Below are 23,929 nucleotides of genomic sequence, written 5' to 3' on the forward strand. Positions count from 1 at the left end.
AGAGGAAGAGTCGGAGAGAGAGTGAAAGTCTGAATGTGGAAAAGTGGATTAGATATGTGTGTGTGTGTGTGCATGAGCGATGAGTGTGTGAGATGAAAGTGGTACAGAGGTTTCTGGGGGCTGCTACAGAAAGTTGGGAGCAGTGAGGAGAATGCCTGTATGAGAAAAATAGATATGGTGCAAATAAAATACAGATAAAAAAAAAACAATATTCATGATGTATCCAGAGGTGAAATATGAGTGTATGTGTTTAAGTTGGTGTGTTTGCAGTATACATTTACTGTCTATTTTTTTTAAATTTGCAGCCCATTATAGGAATCGGTTGGCTGGTAACGCTTAATCTATGGGTGGTTATATAAAGTGTGTGTGTATGTGTATGTGTCTGTCTGTGTGTGTGTGTGTGTGTGTGTGTGTGGCTGTCTGTCTGGAAGTCCTTGTTCTCCTCCGGATTAGGCCTGTTTGAGGTGGATCGATAGGGTACGCAAGCTGCAGCTTTTCACTTGAAAGGCAGCGTTAGGCAGCATTACAGCAGCTCTCTCTCTGTCTGAGTCTGGAGCCATCTGCACTCTTCTGTTTATCGACTGCCTCCATTCCCATCACATTTTAATTGGACTGCCTGCATTCTTCCTGCAGATGCCGTATTTCCTTTCAAACACAATCTGAAACTATTATTTGAGTATCTATAGCAATAAATTTGCCCTCTTCCAGGTGGGCAACACATGGTCTCGTACACTTTCCTTAAATTAAGGAATTCATTAAACGTATTGAGCATCTAAACATTTTAGCAGATCCTTTTTTTTTAGTTTGTCAAATCTGCTCACTTTTATAGCATATTTAATGTGTCAGGCAATGTGCTGTGCAATTTGTGTTACAAATAGCAATAAATTAAATTAAAACTTTATTAATTGATGTTGTTATTGGGAGAATTGGCTACAATTGAAGTAGCATTATTTAGCAAATATTAACCTTAAATAACAACCCTGAGAGTGCTCTACACTGATCTGTCAAAAGTCATGGCATAGAATTATGTACTGTACATTTTTTGATTGTTAACATCTGTATGTTGTTTATGGCTAGGCGACCTGAATTATCGAGGCCTTAAATAGTGCTGGCATTTAACTTTCCCCGATTTACAGTGTAACGTACAGTATGTACCAGAAATACATTATACATAATAAGGCATTACGACCATGTACGTACTTTTCTCAGACATCCTTTGAGCAAATGACAGGCTGATGACAAATCTGTGGTCGTAAGATAGTTTTAGTCCTGTCCGGATGCACATCTTTGAGTTTCGTCACCTCCTGTGTAATAAAACAGCTATTGTCCACTGCCATGCACCGCAATTACACTTTGGGTGCACGTTTTCACAGAGATCCACATAAACACAGCAGCGAGTGGAAATGGAGGAGCTACTGAACGCGATGTCATGTGACGGAACAAAACCAAAAAACTCACTGGTCCTGTTTTTTTTTTTTTTCAATTACAGTCCAGATGCAAGAGTTTTATCACTGAGTAAAAGTGTGAAATATTTTTCACAGTGGTCCTGATAGGCCTAAAGTGTAAAAAAGTTCTAGAGGTATGAATACTTTTGCAAAACACTGTATGCTGCATGTATTTGAATGAATGCATGAATTTTTATTCTTTCTCTCTGTGTTTGTGTGTGTTTTGTAGGCTCTCTGTGCTGCAGTGCTCCAGTCTGATGTGTTGGTGACCATGGCTCTGGTGTTTAGTGGTGCGGATGTGATGTGTGCTACTGGAGACCCTGAGCACTCCACTCCCTACCTGCTGGCTCAGAAAGGAGGACAGAGGCTGCAGATGGAGTTCCTTTATCACAACCAGCTCTCAGGTGTGTGTAAGATGGGATGCATTGTTCTTTGGTAGGAACTCTCTTCACACACAACAATAGTAGCGTTGTTGTGGTGTGCAGGTATTGTGTACAGGTAGCTTGAGGTGATGATTTGAGCTTTGTGTGTGAGAAGGTGAGACACTTTAACCCATAAGAGCCCAGACCTATTTCTGAATATATTGATAATACCAAATTCAAAATAGAATCAGATTAATTCAGTGAGCAGCTCATTCTTGTTTTAGTTTCTTATTGTGAGCACATGACTGTAAATATGTTTAGGTTAAAATCCTGATGTAAGGTACATCATCATTCAACATAAGGTATTTTATTTTTGGTTCTAGAACTTTGGTTAGAACTTGTTTTATGGATAGAAAAACATTTCAATAAAGCAATTAATATTGTATTATTTTATTTGGAACAGACCTGTAGAAGCAGAAAATGCACTTTTAAAAGAAGCTAATTTTATATTCAGCACTAACTTAGCACTCTGTAAATGAGGTCAAATGAACACACACTGTCCTTTGATGCTCTCAGGATGATTATAAACAGGACAGGGTGCTTTACACATATTTTAAAGGGTCTGTGACGCATACCACCATTGGCTCTTTTGGATTAAAATAAGAGAAACATCTTAGGGGACTTAAATGCCCAATATTTTGACATTTAGTAGAAAAAATATGTTTCGTATTTTACGGACTATAAGGAGGACAATGAGCTACTTCATACATAAGGCGCATCAGATTGTATGGAACATTTTAAGTGACAATAGTAAGGAACAAAGGTGTCACCATTTTCCCTTCTTATTCCACAGGTGCCTAAGTGAACTGAACAAAACTGTAATTCTTATATATATATATATATATATATATATATATATATATATATATATATATATATATATATATATATATATATATATGCAGCATTTTGTGTAGTGTAATGCAGTAACAAATTAACTATTAATTTGTTGTAATATTGCTGTAATTTTAAATTAGTGCCAAAAATTCTCAGAAAAAGGTGGGTCTTCATCTGATATAAGGTATGAAAATGGCAGGGGATTCTGCTGTTTGCACAGTTATGACAAGTTTATTCCAGCACCTTAATCTTAGAGAATAATCTTAATTCTGTGCGTCCTGAGAGATGATGAGTCAAGCTGAGCTATGCTTCTCTGTTCTGAGCTTGTCAGAACGATATTTAAACAAAGGCTATGAGACAGTCTGAGCTGTGTTATGCAGGTACAGAAACAATTTCAAAATCAATACACACCTAATAGATTTATTATTATGGTACGAATGAGTCAAGGATACAGTTTTATTGCCACAGCTTTGCTGTTGGGGGCACAGTAACAGCTCTGATCCACTGAGATACAGACTATATTGGACCTCGGAAGGTATTCTGTGGTGGATGGCATTAAGAAATTAGTTTCAGATCCTTTGAAACAATGTTATGTAGCATTTTTTAGCTACAGTATTTTTCGCACTATAAGGCACGCTTAAAGTCCTTTAATTTTCCCAAAAATCATCAGTGAGTTTAATGTATGAAATTTACCAGTCAGGTTGTAAGGAGCAGTAAAGCCACTCCGCTGAAGTGCAGCATTATACAGGAGTTTCAGTTTATTTCTTCAACAACGTGGCTGGAGCAGTATTAGCATTAGCCGCTAGTGGTGCTAAGGGCTAGCTCCTTTGCTGTTCAGAGGTACATTTTATCAACCTGTACCCTGCTGCTAACCCTGGCTAGCACTGCTGGAGCAGCATTATCATTAGCCACTAACCACGCTAAGCACTAGCTCTTTTGTCGTTTAGAGGAGTGTTATCGATCTGTAGTCTGCGTGTTTACTGTGTTAAAACAAGCTATGCAAAATATCATCCTGGCTTACCGGAACATTCAGGGTTTCTTAGTGTAGTGCTGTCGGGTGGCATTAGGCGCTAGCCGCAGCAAATACTAGCGGTGAGCTGCTAATGGTAATGCTGCTGCACCCAGCCTTATGTAATATCTTCAATTTTAAGCAATTTACTCACCCAAATAAACAGTTTTCAAAAGAGAAATATGTGTAGATTTAAATACAGCGCTCTTTTGACTATGAAATATTTTTTTTTTTATTACAGTTTTGTTTACTTAACTTAGCTTAGCTTTACAGGAGACGCATAATGCGCCTTATAATCCAGTTCACCTTATGCATGAACATAGACCAGAAAATGGACATTTATTGATGGTGCACCTTATATTGCGAAAAACATGGTAAGAATAATGACTTTGAAATCATTGTGATGCTTCGATGAACCGTAAAAGCCTCAGCATACATCCTAAAAAAATAGTTCAAAAAGTTTGAGAGTATTGCACCTTCATAAGTTCATGAGCTCACATACTTTTTGTGGTTTTAGTTTTTTTTTTGTGTATGCTCACTATTGCAGGTGATACTGTGACATTCTATGATATTAAGTACCATTACTGCTGAAAAATCTGGAAAATCACATATCTAGTTATGGCAAGAAAAGAAGGAAGAACATGTCTTTTATGAAGTGCTCCTCAGGCTCTATGTTCATTCCTTGGCACGCCCTTTTTAGCAACTAGTCCTTGACATTGTCGAATAGTGGTAATGTCTGAGGAGGTTTTGATGTCTGCATGACGTCTGCTGTTCTTTCTTTTCTCTTTGTCCTCACATTGTATGCCAAAAACAAACAAACGCGTCTTTTCTGTAAGAACTATGCTCGGGATGTAATAAGAATGTTTTTGTGTGGAGACACATTATTAGACTAAGATTCTCCAATTAAGATTCTCACAGGGCCACTGATTGAGTCCTCACCTCTTCAGATTCCCGTAATCTCTATTTAGTATCTAATACCAGTGGGTTAATCATCTCCATAATTGTGAGTTTGCTGACAGTAGCAAATTAAAATCAAGTGGATGCTGAAACTCCCCAGTGGTTTTTGTGGAGTGTGTGCATGTGTGAGCTAGCTTACTGTTGCTAGCAACACAGTGCTAAGCATTTGCGGTGCTTGTGATGCGTCTAAATCACACAGCGCTCAATTTCATGCTGTGCTACACAGTACAAAGTAAAATGGCATTTGGAAATGTTTGTACGGTATGTTTGTTTCCTCTGTATCCCGCATGTTGACTATAGAACATACTGTTCCGTTGCCGTCAAATAAGTTGTAGACCTTGACGAGATAATTAGTGTTATTTGCTTCATCTGAGAGTGGCTATAATCTTTGAACAGCTCATCAGTGTATATCGATCTGTGTATTGAGCTGCTCTTATAGAGGTTTCTAGTTTTTTTTTTCTGATAAAAAAAATGGTGAAAGCCTTCATCTCAGCCTTCATCTTAAAAATAAATCTAATTTAAAATGACAGTCTGTATGGATTTTGGTGAGAATGTATTTGGTGTAATTGCACAGAGCATTCTGAAAAGTACTTTTAAAATGTGCATTGTGGTGCAAACTCTGTTTATAGCAGATTATTCAGATTTCTAAATCTCATGCATTACCTTTTATCTCTCCTGCTCTCTTCAGTTCTTATTCTGTGATTATTTGGTTTAACAATAAGCGTGTAAACAGATTAAGATTGAATTTACCATTCTGATCTGTGCATGTTTGCAGTAGCTCTTCAGTTCCAGTAATTGTCATGACCACGATAGATAGATAGATAGATAGATAGATAGATAGATAGATAGATAGATAGATAGATAGATAGATAGATAGATAGATAGATAGATAGATAGTGATCAAAAGAAAACAAACATTAAAAGTAAAAAAAGATACCTTGAAGATAGATAATGCTTAAAGAGGACACTTAAATATGGAAAAGAGATGATTAATAGGTAGATAATGATGAAAAGAAGACGAACATGAAAAACAAAAGATGGATGGATGGATGGATAGATGGATAGATAGATAGATAGATAGATAGATAGATAGATAGATAGATAGATAGATAGATAGATAGATAGATGATCAAAAGAAAACACAAATGGAAAATAGAAAGTAGATATCTTGTAGATAGATAATGCTCAAAGAGGACACTTAACACATAAAAAAGTGATGATCAATAGATAGATAATGATGGAAATAGACATTAAAAAGAATGGATGGATGGATGGATGGATAGATCAAAAGAAAACACAAACATGAAAAATAGAAAGTAGATATCTTGTAGATAGATAATGCTCAAAGAAGACACTTAAACATGAAAAAGGGATGATCAATAAATAGATAATGATGAAAAGAAGACAAACATGAAAAAGAGTAGAAGAAAAAAAGAAAACATCTTATGGACTGCTGCTTTAATTAAAAACTTTGCAGCCCTAAGTGTAGCTGACATTTCTCTAATAAATGTTTCCATTACACAGTGCTGCCCTTACTTTGCACTTTGTACCCACTACATATAGTTATGCACTTGGGCATTGTCAGCGTTTTTAGCTAACAAACCTTTTTTTACATATTCCCTTGTTCACACGGGGCCGTACACTCTAGCCTTACATATGGAGCTTTTACATTTTTATTTATTTATTTTATTTTATTTTTTTGCTTGGACATATGATTAATGTTCCAAAGGTCTTACTTGAGAAGTCTTCCTCTGGGATTCCCTGATTGGGTTAATTTATTCACAGCATCTGCACTGATTGGTCCACTCTCTAACCGCTAATGCTAATGGTCCTAATTGCCTTTCGGGGTCACCTGTTTGTCTTATATATATATATGTATAAAACAGGCTTTTGTCACAGGACTGCACACACTCCCCGCACCCCGCAGCCACCACCTACACACCCCCTTCTCGAGAGATCATTTCCTCTGGAAGTACCTCTAATTAGTGTGTGCGCGCGCTCGTGAACTTGATTGGATTGAGCTGTTCCTACGCTGCTCATTTGAGGCCTCTTCAGGAAGTGAGCCAGCTCGCCCAATTAGTCCACCCTCACCAAGCACATCCCCAAATGTTTTCCGCTGCTCTGTCAACATTGTGATAACCTCCCTGACAGTGGAACAGCGCCGGGGACCACCTTTGTGTCCATATGGAGCTGCGGCCTCATTAACCGAATTGCGCGTGTGGACCTCCCTCGAATAACAGACTGGTACTGTAACAGGTGTGCATGCACAAATACACCCGTGACCACGCTCAGACAAATCTGTTTTGCCGCGATCGTGTTGATTTGATGGTGGTTTTAATTTCTGGAAGGAGGGACGGGGGCAGATGTCTGCTGCCAGCAGAGAATTCTGGGAGGAATCCCCGCGCGCCCATAAACGCAGCAGAGCAGCAGTTCACAGATGTTATTAAAGAAAAGTAGTAGTAGTATTTCAGTTTAATGGGCAAATATGAATTCAAATAATGTTACCAAAACATGAAAAAAGAACCATGTTTTGTGTGGGGTGTTTTGGTTTCATTTAAGCATTTCTGCATGTTTTGATTTCTTTGGAACAGTGCATGAAAATGGGTTAATGTATGTACATAAAATCTCTTTCATCAACAGTCTTTCATCGACAGTCTTCTTCCATTCAGTTTGTGTCTAAAACAATATGTGTCATAACCAACATGAGAGCTGAGTGATAGACTGCCTACTAAGTACATCACAAGCAGTGATTATCAGGGTCCAAGATCAACTTGCAGTTATGGAGCACATGAATCATTATGCAAAACCTTGTATGTCTGTTTTTGTTATTTATCTTCTCTGTACATGATTTAAATCTGGTATTTATTCTTTAAATCATGTGTCATAATGGATAGACTTAACGGGAATGCTGCAAAATTACTTTAGATGGTAGCGTTGACACCGGTTTAATTTTTTTAAATAGTGTCAGAGTTTAGATTTTTTACCATGTTGTACCACATTGTAAATGAATGCAGGAGATTCAGACTATGAAGGAACACATAAGGAGTCATGTAGTAACTTAAAAATGTTAAACAAAACCAAAATACTTTGTGAAGCATTCAGTTGGGCTCTTATCTGGGGTGCTGTTAACTTGAAGTCTCTGTGGCTGGTAACTTTCCTGGGCCGGTCCTGATGAGTGCCAGTTTCATCGTAAAGTTGGATGATCTTTGCGACTTCTCTGCACTTGGAAATACTTTCAAAATTCTTGATATTTTTTAGATTGACTGACCATTATGTCTTAAAGTATTTTTTTACTAAATTGAGTAGATTTTTCCATAATATGGATTAGAATATTACTCAAATAGGGCTATTCACTGTGTATCACTAACTCTCCCTCTTCACAACTTGATGCTCTCAAACACATTAAGAGGCAAGAAATCCAAGTAGTTAACTCTTGACAAGTTCAGCACAGCTGTTACCTGAAAGCCATTCCAGATGACTGTACCTCATAAAGCTGACTGAGAAAATCCAGCCAAGATGTGCAAAGCTGTCGTCTAAGCAAGAGCTGCCTACTTGCAAGAGAGCACCTTCAGGAAAGACTTAAGAAAACGATTCCATTTGACTGTACCTTATAAATCTGACTGAAAAAATACCAAGAGTGTGCAAATCTGTCATCAAAGCTAAATGTGGCTACTTAATAGAAAAATCTAAAATATAAAACATGTTCTGCTTTGTTATACACTTTTTTTTGTTTCTTCATAGTTTGGATGATTTTAGTATTAATCTACAATGCAGATCTAATTGATTAAAAACACTGGATATAACTGTTATAACTGCTTGCAGATTTTAGGGTAAATTAATTTCTCTTTTTTATCCCATTTTCTCCCCAATTTACACGGCCAATTACCCAACCCAATTTTTTTTTTAAAGGACTCCCCCTATCACTAGTGATGCCCCAACACAAGGAGGGTGAAGACAAGCATATGCTGCCTCTGATACTTGTGAAGTCAGCCACAGCTTCTTTTCCAACTGCTGCTGAAGCAGCATTGCCAAGTAGCATCACAGCGTGCTTGGAGGAAAAAAAAGCGAATCAGTTCTGATACATTAGCTCACAGATGCTTCTTGCTGAGATGCCTCTCACCACAATAGAGAGCAGGGCCAATTGTGTTGTCTCAGGGCTCCAGCAGCTGATGGCAACAATGTAGGCTATTTATATGAAAGGTAATATAAAATGATGCTACAGGTGACAGCTTATATGAAAGGTAATATAAAATGATGCTACAGGTGACAGCTTGTGAAGGCCCACACCTGTATAGGTTGTGAGTTGTTATCTTTTGAGCTGATGCAAAGGATGAAAACATGAAATATCAAGTATAAGTACAAATGAGAGATGACCGTGTGTTCCAAATGTTCCATCTATTTGGAACACACGGTCATCTCTCATTTGTACTTATACTTGATATTTCATGTTTTCATCCTTTGCATCAGCTCAAAAGATAACAACTCACAACCTATACAGGTGTGGGCCTTCACAAGCTGTCACCTGTAGCATCATTTTATGATCATCTACTATTTACATACATTCATATCTCATTTGTCTGACTTTTGGCCAGGCAGTTAGTTCAGTGGCACGGCTTGTGGGGTCGCTCCCAGTCAGCGGTCTGAAGAAGGACCAACCCCATACTCGTGGTCCCCGGGCTCCTCCATGCACGAGGACAACAAAGCCTATATCTTCTGGTCCGAACCGACAGAAGGACTTCTCTGACCAAAATCAAAGAGATTTAAATGATTAATGTGGAGGGAATGTGTCAGAAGACACAGAGCGGTGCACCCTGCTGAATATGGGACTGTGAAGATGCAGACTGTTCAGAGTAACCATGCTAACCCCTGTTCTACAGCAGGGACGCAGGTTTCTGAACTGGAGTTTGGATGTGTGGAAGACGGTGTCTTGTTTTCTTTCAAACCATGGCCGGAAGGTACCTAACATTTACAGGACACTTTTAGAGGTCTTGTAGAGCAAGCTTCTGGCACATGGAGGTATTTATATGTGTATATGGAGTATATGGTTAATTTCTGAGTAATTATGCCTGTATTTTAGAGACTGTCTACCAGAGATGTTCTGGAATATTGGAATTGTATCTGGAATTGTATTATTAAAATGGCAAAAAGTATTAAGAAAATGGATTTCTTTAAGTTTTTCTGTAAAGTAATATCAGACATTTGAGTACTTAAAAGTGCTTTACAGTGCTTTTTAGTTATCAGCATGTAAAAAAAAAAGGTTTGGAAACCTTTTTTTTTTACATTGAAAATGTAATATTAAAGACTATATTAAAGCTATACAGGAACAAATTATTTAGTTAACAAAAAACAGATATGTTTTAAAATTTAGCCACATATAGCTTTGAGTACATATTTTCACACTCTTGGTATTTGTCTCTCAGTGTCTTTAGGAGGTACAGTCCCCTTAAATAGTTTTCTTGGCGTCTTGAAGGAGGTGCTGAACAAAAGTTGCTCTTTTCTTTAAAAAAGAAAGCATGTTATACAACATTTAATTGACAAAGTAAAATAAATGTGATAAATTTGATAAAACAATTTCCCGACAGTCTTATACACACAGCCCCCCCCCCTTTAAAAAAAAAACTGTATAAATTTAGAAAACTATCTATATAAATAGAAAAACAAAACAAAATATCTTAAACCCATGTGACAAAATCTGTTTAAAGTTATACATTCAAAACTCTAAACTCTAAACCTTTATATAATCCATAAAAGGACCCCAAAATTTTGTCAAGAACTCCCTGTTTATTTTTAATAAGATATGTTATTTTTTTCTGTCATGAAGCTCTACAACATTTGAATTCTCAAATATGAAATATTTGGTCTTATATTATTTGTGCTATTATTTTTTTTAATTTTGTACTTGCAAACAAAAGATCCATTAGTATCACCTTATATTTTAAATAATTATGGTTTTCTGGACATATACTTAATTAAAAAAATGATCTAATGGAATAGGGTTTGAATAGTTTAAAGAATTAGTTCACATGTCTCTCTTATAGTTGCTGCTTTTCCTTCATGTTGTGAAGCATCTCAGTTGATCGGGTTTAGATTAGGGCCTTGTGGAGGCTAAGCACTTTTTTTTTTTTGTTAATAATGTAATTCCATATGTGTCCCTTAATTGTTTTGGTGTGTTTAATATAAATCTACAATGTATAAAATAAATTAAACAAGGAAATAAAGATGAGCATTGAATGAGAAAAGGTGTGTTCAAACTTTTGACTGATACTGTATATTTATCCTCTTTTCATGACCGTGACTGAACATAATTAATACAACAAGAAGTTAATTCAGTATTTGAAAAACTGACATCTTTTACATTAAGCAGTTACTCAGTTACCTGTCCTGTGCTCATCCCTGGAAACACTTTAGAACATTTTGTAAAATCTGTCTCATAACCTCTCCTCAGTATCGTCCTACTATATTGATTTCCAGCTAAATCGCATATTCATGAGTCAGTTTGAATATTTAAATGCTTAAAATGCAGGCAGGGCTTAGTGCCAAGACCTCCGAGTTAGAGTTGTAGTCTTTCGATCTCATTATGCCTTCTAATCCCCCTCTTTTTAATGAAGAGAGAGAGAGAAAGAGAGTGCAGGCTGGAGGGGAGAGATGGAAGGATGGAGAGATCCTTCAATTAAAAAGGTTTTTCATTTAAATTTATTTGAACATACAGCGTTAAAGGAGGGCTGGTGGGGCTTGATAAAATCTCTCAGGTGTTGTTGGCCCTCCCGAAGCAAGAGTAACCTGTGCGTAGTGGCTAATTGAATCAGAAACTGATAAGGTTGATTGCTGAAAATATGTTCTAAGCAAAGAGAAGTCGGAGAAGAGGGTGGAGAAGAAGGGTTAAATGAGGAAAGAGAGACCAAAGAGGAGGATTTTCTATATTTTTCCTTTCAGCCTTTAAGTTGTCTATGTGGTGCAAAAAAGTTGTGCAGGAGTCCTTGCTGAGTAACCTTGCGAGAGAATGAATAAATATGAACTTAAGAAATGTGTGAAGGAGAGGAGGAAAAGGAACCGGAACACCTGGAGGACGCTGGTTATCTGGAAAGTCCCGTTCCAAACGGTCTCCTCAAGTTGACTTTGTAGTGTTTTTGTTGGTGTGCTCTAAACACCAGGGAGACAGGGAAGAATGATGAAACGGCTTGTCGATAATGGGATTGTGCTGTATACTTCACAAACGAAGCTTCAGCTCCCAATACTTTATTGGATTATTCATAATCAGTGCTTTCTTGTTCTCTATCTCTCTCTCTTTTCTCTTTTTCTCTCTGTCAGAATTTGCAAAGCTGGAGATGGTCGGGGACAGTGGTTTTCCAGTAGAAACTTCCTCTTTCATGGATGGCTTCCTCTACTGTTCAATCAGTATGTCCAAGAACAACCTGGACAGAAGAGGAAGAGACGGTAAGTGTGTGAAATTCATTCAAGTATTGATCTATTCATCCATTTATTCATTAATTCCCACACCTAAACTACTAACTCATATCAGGTTCACATTCATCTATTGAGTAAACAAAATACTTTTATTTATCTTGGTCACTTTATCAGGATTGCAGTATATCAGGATAAGGACACAATACAGTTTTTGAGCTTGTTAGGCACAATTTCTGAAACTATATCTTTATTTGTCCAAACTTAACACACAGCTGCCCAAACCACATTAGAGTTTAGATCAGGCCCAAAAAATCCAGCCCGATCCGGCTTGGTTTCCATCATTAAACATATGTTTACACTTTTGTATGGGATTTATCTCATGACAGACGGCAAAATATAAATCACTTCATTCAGAGCAGATGTTGATTTAAAGCAGCTTTACACAAATCTGGTTCAGAGACTCTTGAGTATGGCAGTAAAAAAGAAAGAAAAGAAAAAAACAAGCGGAAAAAACTTTTGAGAGGAGCTAGTACCCAAAAAGTGGACCTCTAATCCTTTGGTTGATGTCTTATAACACAATAAATGACAGAACTGCTGTAGAATAAATTTCCAGAAAAAGCAGTGTGGAGGAGCTGCATCAATCACTCAACTTTTAAACATTTTAATTTAAATGCATTAGATTGCATTAAATGCATTATTTGAGAATGAGAAAAGTATTTGTACAGTATATTTATTAATGAAAATAAACTATAAAATAGCAAACAAATAAGTTGTTGCTGGATGTTTGTTATGGTGTTGCTTGCTGATTGTTGTGGTAGACACTAGAAGGCTCTGCAGAGTTGAAAATTGATTGCAGTGGTATTTCAGACTGTATCTGATAAAAAAAAAAAAACTGTATGCAGTTACACAATTAGATTGAACAATCTGGAAAACTATGGGACAAGATGTTTAGTGAAGTATTGGCAGTAAGTAGGGATGGTGATATTGGGGAAAAAATACATTGCAAGGTTTATATTCTGCTGTATAGATTATTATACTAAAAATACATGATTTTTTTTTTACCAGAAGAAAGTCAGTTCTCCTATCTTTACATTGCATTACTCCTAAGTAATACTGGGCATACATAATCTGCCTGCAAAATGGAAAATAAGAAAAGTGTCTTATTTTCTAATGTGTAAAGCTGTATTTTTTGCCTGCTTGACATTGCATGTCCTGCGATGTGACTGTTGCACATGCACACATTGCGATACCAATGCTGAAATAATATATTGTGCACCCCTAATAATAGGAATACATTGGTTAGGAATACAATAGAAATATAATTACAGTAAGTAGAGTTATCATGATACTGATAGCAAGTAGCATCTCAGGTTTTTTAAAAACTGAATGAGGCAAAAAAGGAGCTAAATTACAGCATTTATGAGGTCTCATCATTGCTAATTGCTTACATTTTGTCTTGTATTAATCTATATTTGGGAAACTTGCCTCAAAATATTTACAGGATTGAACACAGAAAAATATAAAATATTTTACAGCTTAATTTAATCAATACCAAACTCATACAGCTTATTTAATTTTGGATTTATTTTAAATGCCATTCCCTTTTGTTAAACTACTTTTTTATTTCAGAATTTTAAAACTAGACAGTTCTGATCATCTGACCGCCCATCGCTTATCACCTGTTAAATGAAAATTCCTTTTGTTTTTGTGTCTGAAAGAAAGCCTGGGTAGCATCAACATCTGGCGAAACGAGTAAATGCACCTGTACACACCCACCCTCCCTCCTGCTCCCTCCCCGTAAAGGTGGAACTCTTTAGAGAGCTTTTAAAACTTTTAATCTGTACTTTTCCTCTCCTCACTCTCTCTGTAGCACCTACTGTGTTCATCGCCAACATCTGGAGTGGGCCTCTGGGCCGGCTGGTAATTAGAGAGGGGGGAAGCCTACTTTGGGAGCTTTCCCTGGGGAAGGAGGAGAGAGAAAGACCCCATACCCGCTATCTGCGCTCACGCTGGGCTAGCAGTAGCAGCTGGAGTCCCCAGTCCTCTGGAGGGGGTCTCTTTCTGTGCTTCCCTCCTTTTCGCTTCCCCGGGGAAATCTCTATGGCTACAGTAGCTTGCCTAGACTTCCTTTGTCATGTGTGCGTTTGTGTGTTTTCATACATTTTCATGACAAAATGTCTGGGCTTTGTAGGAATGCCAAGAGGTAAATTTGGCAAACCTGCTTACCCGTGCTTTGAAATGAATTGCTTTTTTTTACCAAGTTGTTACTGATATCAAAGGCAGAGTTTCATTTTGAGGTTTTGAATATTTTTTTGTAGAATGCCATGAAAGGGTAGCTAAACAGTTTAAAACTCATTTTAATCATTTTATTTATTAAAGAAAAAAAAACTGCCTATTAACTTTAGTGGCACCTTTAGTAGTAACAGCTGCAATCAAGCTGCAGATCAGTCTTTCACATCACTGTGGACGAATGTTGGCCTGTAGAGTGGTTTTATGGGCATTTTCACACCTGTACTTTTTAACTTGGTTAATTGAACTCAACACCGAGTTAGGGGTGAAGGTGGTCTCGGACCAAACTTAATAGTTTTGAAATTTTCATTATAGTTTAATTTTATTTAAACTATAAACTCAGTAAACTCTACAGGTTTCACTAATTTTCACCAAAATTATTCACTTTGAGTGAGTAAGAGAGAGAAAGAAAGAGAGAGATAGAGAAATAAAGAAAAAAGAGAGAGAGAAAAAGAGATTTATCAGTTCATCCTTCCGCGTGGGGTGTTCAGGTGTATGAGCTACTCAGAGGTATTTATAGCTGTGTGGTGTTTATTCTACTGTATCTCCTGTTTCACTACAAAACGCGTGCTTTTATTTCCCTCACGCTCATATTCTAATCCCATTCTGCAGCTTCCTCATGGTTTTTCTGTCGTTATTTCGCAGCTAGCGCGAGCCGAATCCGACTCCCTGCAGAATCTGGCTCCGCTTCGTGTGCATACACCACCGCGCGCAGTAAAACACACGATACAGTTCCAGTTAGTTATGTTTTTTTCCTTTTAATTACTGTTTTTATTAGTTTCAGTTAACAAAAATGTTTTTTCACTTTCAGTTTTAGTTATTTTGTTCATTTTCGTTAACGATAATAATTGGTTACTTAGCTATATTGTGAATATCACACCAGAGCTTTATATAAACTATTTTCTGGAGCCCGACCTGATCTGGCCCGAGGAATGAGGCAAGTATAGGTCTCTGCAGACTGGAGTAGTGGGCGTGTCGAAAGGTGGGCGTGTTGAAAGTTGGTGTACGCAATAGAGTGGGCGTGTCAAAACTTTACTCCTGAAAAGGATTAAAAACATTTATAATAATCACAACTCCACCAATTTTTACTCGATTTTCACACGGTTTGAATGAGGTGGGAAATCTCGGCCCGACCCGAGTTCGGGACGGGCTTCGGGTCGGATCGGGTTCGGGCAGAGAATCTAAGCTCTAGTTGTGTTTTGTTTTTGCATAATATAATGTCCCTTGAGTTTCGTATCGTAAACTGATAAAAAAGTGTCTCCTGCAGGAGATAGATTGTCTATGTATCAGTTTCAGATGATCTCAGATGGCCAATCCTGAGAGCCCCAAAAACACTGATTATGACCAACATAAACCTTCCCTCACCATCAAACTACCACCACCATGTTTAACTGATGATTTGATGTTCCTGTTGTGAAATTCTGATTTACACCGTCAATGCTACACATATCTAAATGGACCGATGTCTTCCTAAAAGTTTTGACTCATCAGTCTTCAGGATATAAAGTTCGCCTCTTAGTTAGCAGTGCTTTTTTAATTCTGAATTTTTTTTTTTTTTTTTTTTTTGCATTTGAAAATAGTCACTTACTGTGCATTTCTAGAGACCCAGATTGTTATAAATGGCCTTGTAACACTTTCTATTCTAATAAATATAATGTTCTCTAATTTGTAGGGATTTCTTTTTGTTATTGCAACCTTTACATTTGCATATACTGCATACATACGTGAAATAGTCCAGCTGATGCTCTAGTCTCTGTCTTTTTTTTTTGTAAACTTGTCTTTAGTGTCTCTCACAACTCAGCCCTAGTGCTCACCATGTGAAGTCTCCCCCATGTGAGGACACATTTACACAGTTTACTTGTATAATCTACATGTGTTTGGACTGTGGGAGAAAACCATAAAAGAGTACCCTGGAAAAACCTGCCAAGACATGAAGAGAACATAAAAACTTCACCCAAATAGGGACTTGAACCCAAGACCCCAGCCCTGGGAGGAAGCTTGCTAAATTAACACCACTAAGCACCTGTGCCGGGGCTGAGGTGTCTGCATTGTCTGCTCCCCTGGATTCTATCTATACTGATGTACAGTTATTGAAAGTGTATAAACAAATGCTACTACAAGAAAATGAAGAGAAGCAACTGTTTTCTTCTGAAGAATAAGTTCCCCATGTTTTTCATGGCATGCCTCTGTTTACTGACCAGTCACAGCCATTGTCATATAGAGTCTTTGTCCATAGAGTTCAAGATATGGTAAGCCAAAACCTCTGTGCAACATCAGCATTAGTTCATTTTCTTCGCAGAAAGAAAATTAAATTACACTGTTCGCCTAAGCCAGATAAAAACAAGAAGTCTCCACAAAAAGTACACGGAGGCCTTTATAGTTATAGTTCTTCTCTGGAAGAGTAGGACAGTAGTCTGGGTCTCCAGCTGTCCTGAAAGAAACAATCCTTAATCAAAGTGTACACTCCTTCTAACATTTTAAACAAGAGCTCGGGTTCTTTTACTTTAAAACTTTGTTTTGTTCGTCATAAGTGCTGTCAAAGAACAGTGTGAGCAATATAAAAACTTATGAAAACTTGCTTTTGTTTTGAAACAAGAGACTAGCTCCAGCTACTTTCTCATCCAGCACTTGCATCATGCACTTCAAGCTGGAGAGAGCAAGTGTTCTGTATATCTCAGAGCAGTGTCATGTACAATCTATTATAAACGAGGCAGTGAAAAGCCAGTGCCTAACAGTAAGTGCAGCAACTCGCCCGCTTTAGCCCAGCACTCTTTCTGTGCACCTCCGTCCCTTGCTATTTGTCCTGCTCGTGTCCTTTCATTTAGGCCTCTTTAAGTGGGTGAGATTAAACCCTCCACAGCGGCTCAGTAAAAGCTATGGCCAATAAATAGCGTGTTATTTCATCTATTATAAAAAAAGCTTGCGAGAGCTCGGCTCCGGTAATGGCAGCTTAAGTGTAGTGCTTCCGCTGAAAATTTCAACAGCACTGCTTAAACAATGCATTGCGACTTCAGAAACCAGAGAGAAAGGCTGCCTCCTGTTGTAGAAGGAGAACGGAAGGTGGATTCCACCCCCCCCCACCCCCACACACTCTACTCTCACTCCCAAACGCCATTTTCAAGCCTGTGCACCCAGGTTGACTCCAAGCCTTTTTCACTAATGGTTTAAAGCTCTATGAATAAAACCTGTTCTTAATAATTTATAAGCATTTCCTGAGGATTTTAATAAAAGCATGGTCGACTGATTTTTTGCGTAGATGCTTCTATGCGGTTGCTTCCCTGAATTTTGTCTGTTTGACTTCATTATAGTTGTAACACCAGACTGGACAAGCTTGGTCCAAGTGCAAGGTTTAATAAAACATACAAAAATAACAGGATTAAAAAAAAAACAGGATAATCCAAAAATCTAAGTTGAAATAAACAAGCAAAAAGGTTGTAAAGTCAAAAACCAAGGATTAATACCCCTTGAACTTTTTTTCACATTTAATCACGCTACAACTATTCTGAACACCCCCATCCCTAATGTAAAACATGGTGGAGGTTTTCTTCAGCAAGCAGAGGAAACCTGAATAGAGTTGATAGGAAGATGAATGGAGTAAAATACAAGGAAATCCTGGAAAAAAAACAAATCAGATGGAGCCTGCAGAAGACTTGAGAATGAAAAAGAGATTCACCTTCCAGCAAGACAATGACCCTGAACATAAAGCCAGAGCTACAATGGAATGGTTTAAATTAAGCAATATTCATGTGTTAGAATGGCCTAGAGCCAAAATACCATTGAGCTTCTGTGGCAAGACATGAAAATAGCTGTTTACAGACGCTCTCCATCAAACCTTGCTGAGCTTGAACTGTTTTGCAGAGAAGAATGGGTGAAAAACTCAGTCTATGTAGATGTAGACGTGCAAAGCTGGTAGAGATTGACCTGTAATTGCAGGGAAAGGTGGCTCTACTAAGTATTGATATGGTGGGCTTGAATACCTTTGCACATCACACTTCTCAGATTTTTTAAAATTTTATTACATTTTGAAACCCATGTATCATTTTCGTTCCGCTTTATGATTATGTGCTGCTTTTTGTTGATCGATCACTTAAAATCTCAATTAAATACATTTAAGTTTGTGGTTATCAGGTGACAAAATGTGAAAAAGTTCAAGCGGTATGGATACTTTTGCAAGCCAATGTATATAGTATCACCGTACTTAGAATTGTCAAGAAGAAACCTAAGCTAAGGTGAAACAGGCCTTAAAAACTTAAAATAGTAAAAATAGAGGCAACTCACAGGTGTTATCTTAGTTACCGAGGAGAGTGTGCCCTCCTCAGCTGGGAATGGGAATTACCTGGATCAATTATGATTATGAATTATTTCCAGCAGTTTTCTGCAGTTAATATTTACGCTCCACTCATTCTTAAATGAAATTAAATAAAAGCATCACTTATTACACTTTGTATTTGCTCGCAAACTGTCTGTTTTTGAGCTGGTTTTATGAGCGGTATGGAGCTAGGATAGTAACATTAGCTGAGCTAACTTAACCTTTGCATTGAGAAACGAGAAATCCCTTGCATGTGATTTGAGTAGCACTGCCTTAATGCTGAGGTGCATTAAGGATTAAAATTGCACTGCTTAAGTAAATGTATGATTAGATTAACACTACCCAGGTAAAAATCAAGGCAAACAGTGAATGAAAACCTGCTCAATTTTTTTTTTTGGATGAATATTTTCACATCAGTTCATTCCTACTTCATTATATAAATGTTTGGCCGAATATGTTGTGTTGTATATTTTGTTTGGAGATGAATAAAACAGAGAGAAAGAATGTGAGAACAGTTTTAGGACGGCACTAAGAATATTTGTCCCATTCAAAATGGCAGAAGGATAATAAAAAAAAAAATGGTGTGAGGTTTCTCACTCGTTCACGTTTTCACATCTCGCCGGTTCGGTGCTGAACCTCGAGAAAGAAGGCGGGTGGACTGTTGCCTTCTGTCGGCTTCTTTTAGCAGCTTGAGCGTTTGATTTCAGCGTTTGTGTTTTGTGTAAGAATAAGCTTGTCTCCTTTATCTGACTTTCAAGGAGACAGGGAACACACACGCTCGCGTGCGCACACACACACACACACACACTCTGACGGTGTACAGACACGTTGACACACTCTCCGAGTTGAGTGACAGGTGTGGAACTGAAACCTCTAATTTCTGATTAGTTTATCTTTTCCCGCTGAGCGCCTCTCTCTCTCCGCTTTTGTTCCCAGTAGATGTGTTCTGTTCTTTGCTGCTTTACAAGGTCAGAGTTCTAGCAGCTCTATTGCCTGTGATCCAATCATGCCTCCTGCTCCCCTTCACTCTTTACTTACACCTGAATTTCTCCTTTAGATTCGTCTGTCTGGCTGACGTATTTGAGACCACTGAGGTGGAGCTGCCTTTTAACATTCTTTCCATTTTATCACCTTGTCGGAAAGTACTATGTACAGAGTTACCAATAGCGCATTTTTCGTAATATAAGGCGCACTTAAAAGTGACGGTGCACTTTATAATCCAGTGCACCTTATGTATGAATTCTACCAGTCAGATTGTATGAAGCAGTAAAGCCACTCCGGTGAAGTGCAGTGTTATACAGGAGTTTCAGTATAGTTTCTCCAGGCTGGAGCAGTATTAGCATTAGCTGCTAACCGTAGCACTAGCTCTTTTGCCGTTCAGAGGTGAGTATGTCAGACTGTAGCCGGCATGTTTACCCTGCTAAAACAAGCTATGTGGAATGAACCACTAGCTGATAGAGCCCTCAGGGTTTCTCAGTGTAGTGCTGTCAGGCAGCATTCACTAGCGCTAAGCACTGCTAACCACAGCTGACGCTGCGGCTAACTGGGCTGCTGCTAACCGCACTGTTAAGTATATTGAAAATCGAAGCTTACTGTAAGTAAACGGAAGCATTTATTCACCCAAATAAACTGTTTTCAGGAGTAAAATCCGTGTAGATTAACATTCAGCTGCTAGACCTGCTTAATTAGAAGGGAATCATGGCGACAACCTTGTTCCTTACTAGTGTCGCTTAAAATGCGCCTTATTATCTGGTGCGAAAATAGACCAGTTATTTAATGATTGAAGATATGCGTATTAAAATATTATGTATGAAAATATACCAGAAAATAGACATTCAGTGATTGTGATGCACCTTGTAGTCTGCAAAATTTGTTTTCCACTTGTCAGCATTTTGCAAACTAATCTATAACCTGCTGTTTAATCAGGATTCTTAATGGTTTATATTTATATTAAGGGTGTTTAGCAGACCCTTATCCAGAGCGACTTACAAAAGTGCTTTGTCAATGTTTAGACACTATAGACACCTAGGAGAAAACTGTTATTTTAGGAACTCTTTAAAACAATGACTCTTCAGTCGGCATAAGTGACTTTTACTGTTCTGACACCCAGAGACAGTTTGTTCCACCATCTTGGTGCCAGACAAAGAAGAGTCGGCATGTGTCTGTATTCTGTGGGTTTTGAGTGATGGTGGGTTGAGCTGTAGTCTGCTTTAGTCTACAGGAAATAATAGCAAAATTATAAACAGTGAAAATGAACTAAAACCAATCTAAAATGCTTTAAATGTTTATTTAAAAGCACTTTTCAAGCTTGCTTTCCTCCACATTTCCTCACAGCTCCTTAAGAAGAGGTTCTTCCACTAAATTAGCTGTGAGTGATCCTGGGAGTAGGCAGTAAATCTGCCTCAGCTGAGTGAAGTGATCTGGATGGGCGATAATGCTTCAGCAGATGAGTAAGATATGCTGACGCTAGGCCATTAAGGGCTTTAAATGTTGTAAGTAAGAGCTCATAGTTAATGTGGAAAGTAAGAAGAAGCCAGGGGAGAGTGAATCAGACCAGAGTGATGTGCTCAGACTGGTAAACTTGGAGGCAGTTGCATTCTGAGGCAGTTTGAGTGTAGTGAGTTGGATTCTGTACTGAGGAAACCACTGTGGTTCTTATAAATATGTAAGGAATATACCCTGATATGCCAAAAGTTGGACCCATTGAATGAATGTGATCATTGCATTTTTAGGGAGAAGTCAGTAGACATGACATGGCACTGATGCCTTTTATTGTCACATGGCCATGTTGGTGGTAATTGTATTTGGTGCAACAAGATATAAAACAACTATGTTGCAAACAATACTCAGACATACATTATCTGATGTATACTGTCAACATTATACATTAAATACACAACATTTAATACAAGAACTTCATGAAAGGAGGATTTCATCTAAGTATAGTTGGAATGTTTTATAGGGAGGTTTAGTAATGTTATGGCAGAAGAGAAAAAAAAAAAACTTCTTGAAGCAAGAAATCTGTGTTATAATTGATCAAAAGCACCTTCCTAAAGAAAATATCTTAAAAAAAAAAAAAAAAAAAAAAATATGATGGGCTGGGTGGGATCTGCAATTATTATTTGCTTGCTAATTTTCCTCATATCTTCATTTTTCAGTTTTTTAGTTTTTGACAATCTGAATAATTATTCTTTACACCGTTTCCTTATATTATGCTTCCTTATGTATGGACCAACAGAAATGCCTTTAAAAAGATTTTAAAAATATTAAAAACTTTTTTAAAAATCTAATTGAAAAATAAGAAGATTTCTTCTTCTGTAAAGTTGCCATTTTGGAAAAATGTTGCATTAACATCTAGACCAATCCAGAGGCATTGTCCAGAATGCAAATGCAAGTATTTAGCATTTAAAAAAAAAAAAAGACAAGATAGTGAACGAGATAGTGAAACAAACACTAAGACAAAAAAAGACTATAAAACAAACCAAGGAATAGTGAACTAAAAATAACAAACCAGAAACTTATCAGAGACAAACATGTCAGGACTGTGGCTCAAACAAACAGCAATTAAACATCAAGACAGTGTTTAACACTGGCAGGGTCAAAAGCACAACAGGGCTATGTGCTTGAAGAGGACATGGCTAGGAACACAAACAAGAATACAAGACAGGAGAATGGAAGACAGGAACAGAAGAGAGCATGAAGAGACACAACAAACTAAGAGCTAATGGCTTAAGATTTTATAATTATTTTTTGTCAAATAAGACACATTGAGACAAATAACTTTATTTTGCTTTGAGTTTTGTAACATGTGAGGGAATCTTTAAACCAGGAGCTAGAATTTTTTTTTTTTTTTTTTTAATTAAAATACTTTTGCAACTCTTAGTAAACGGATGCTACTTATTCTTGGCTGTCATCTACAGTATTCCTGATTAATGATTATTTAATGAGGCATGTGTGTGTGTGTGTGTGTGTGTGTGTCTTCCATCAATCCTTTGCAGTGAGCTTGCTCTGAACCCCTGTGCCCCTTGTGTGTCACTCCATTGCTCTTTTGGGGACAAGCTGAAAACAGCCACATCTGCCCCTTTATAAATCATGCAGGCTTGTTCAAGCATGCACATGTGTGGGTGCAGGGCTTCTGCACATGTGCGAACAGACACACACACACACACACACACACACACACACTCTCACACTCACACACACTGACTCGCTTGCACCCACACACAATCAAACACAAACACACTAACACACACAAATGTCAGCAAGGTAGCACAAAAGCGAGGCATGTTCTCATTGACTGCTGCCGTTAGTAGTAGCAGCGCTGTTCTTTTGAGCAGGGCATTTTCTGAATGGAGTCCAATTCAGTCGTGTTGATGTCATGCTCCATGTGATTCATCCTGCAGCAGCAGAAGGTCCCTGTGAGCTCTGTCTGTATAAATATTGAATCAAATGTATTTTGAGCACATGCTTGAATGACTAAGCATTTGTGCGCCCCTTCTTCCTCTTCCTCTCTTCTATTTGTAGTCCTAGCTGAATAAATTAGTGCTTTCTTTCGTCAGTCAGTAACTTGAGTAACTCTTCAGTAACTGTCTCTACAGTACAGGGGAGTCTTTTTACTCGATTTTGGAATATATATCGTCTAAGCATCGTCATCGTGATGTGTGCACGTGCACAATATTCACATCGCAGGACATGCGATGTCACTTAAGGCGATTAACTCATACACATCATGTTGCTGCAATGTTTTGATTCTTGTCACAAGAAGTAGATACACAGCGTTGTCTCCGTGTCTGTGTAAGTGACAGGCTGCTGCTGCCTGAGAAGTGCAGCTTTTGAGGGGCAGGAGTAAACACGAGGTAACCGTGTGGCCTCCATCCACATGGCTGGGCACTTGCTTGTAAATGCACGTGTCGAAAGCTGTGCACCTCAGTCCAGCACAGTTTTGCGCAGATATTTCTAGTTACACCTGGGTTCATGCTTTTAATCCCAGAAAAAAGCCATTTAAGTGTCTGATTAAAGGGCCAATTACTGTTGTTTTGCTGTTTTCCTCGGGTTTTGAGAGCTCGGTGCTGACTCAGCTCTTTATCGGTCCGGATGCAAGACATCATGGGCCCTGTGTTGTTTAATATCTCGATATATATATCGTCAAAAAAAGAAAGAAGAACATTTTCAATTTAAAATTTTTCCAATATCTTGCAGCCCTATCCACAACTCATCCCAAAAGTAGTGAATGCAGATTCATCATTCCATAAAACAA

At 37.9% G+C, this 23,929-nt stretch overlaps 1 protein-coding gene across 1 annotated transcript in view; it reads left to right on the plus strand.

The window, feature by feature from the left end:
• arap2 (ArfGAP with RhoGAP domain, ankyrin repeat and PH domain 2) overlaps nucleotides 1-23,929 on the plus strand; it is a 168,159-nt gene that overhangs the window by 82,232 nt on the left and 61,998 nt on the right. The window contains exons 14-15 of the mRNA XM_022678436.2: nucleotides 1,675-1,849; nucleotides 11,979-12,104. Of these exons, the coding sequence (XP_022534157.2) occupies nucleotides 1,675-1,849; nucleotides 11,979-12,104 (301 nt within the window). The remainder of the gene's footprint in view (nucleotides 1-1,674; nucleotides 1,850-11,978; nucleotides 12,105-23,929) is intronic.

Source organism: Astyanax mexicanus, chromosome 8, assembly GCF_023375975.1.
Source record: "Astyanax mexicanus isolate ESR-SI-001 chromosome 8, AstMex3_surface, whole genome shotgun sequence".
Taxonomy (NCBI): domain Eukaryota; kingdom Metazoa; phylum Chordata; class Actinopteri; order Characiformes; family Acestrorhamphidae; genus Astyanax; species Astyanax mexicanus.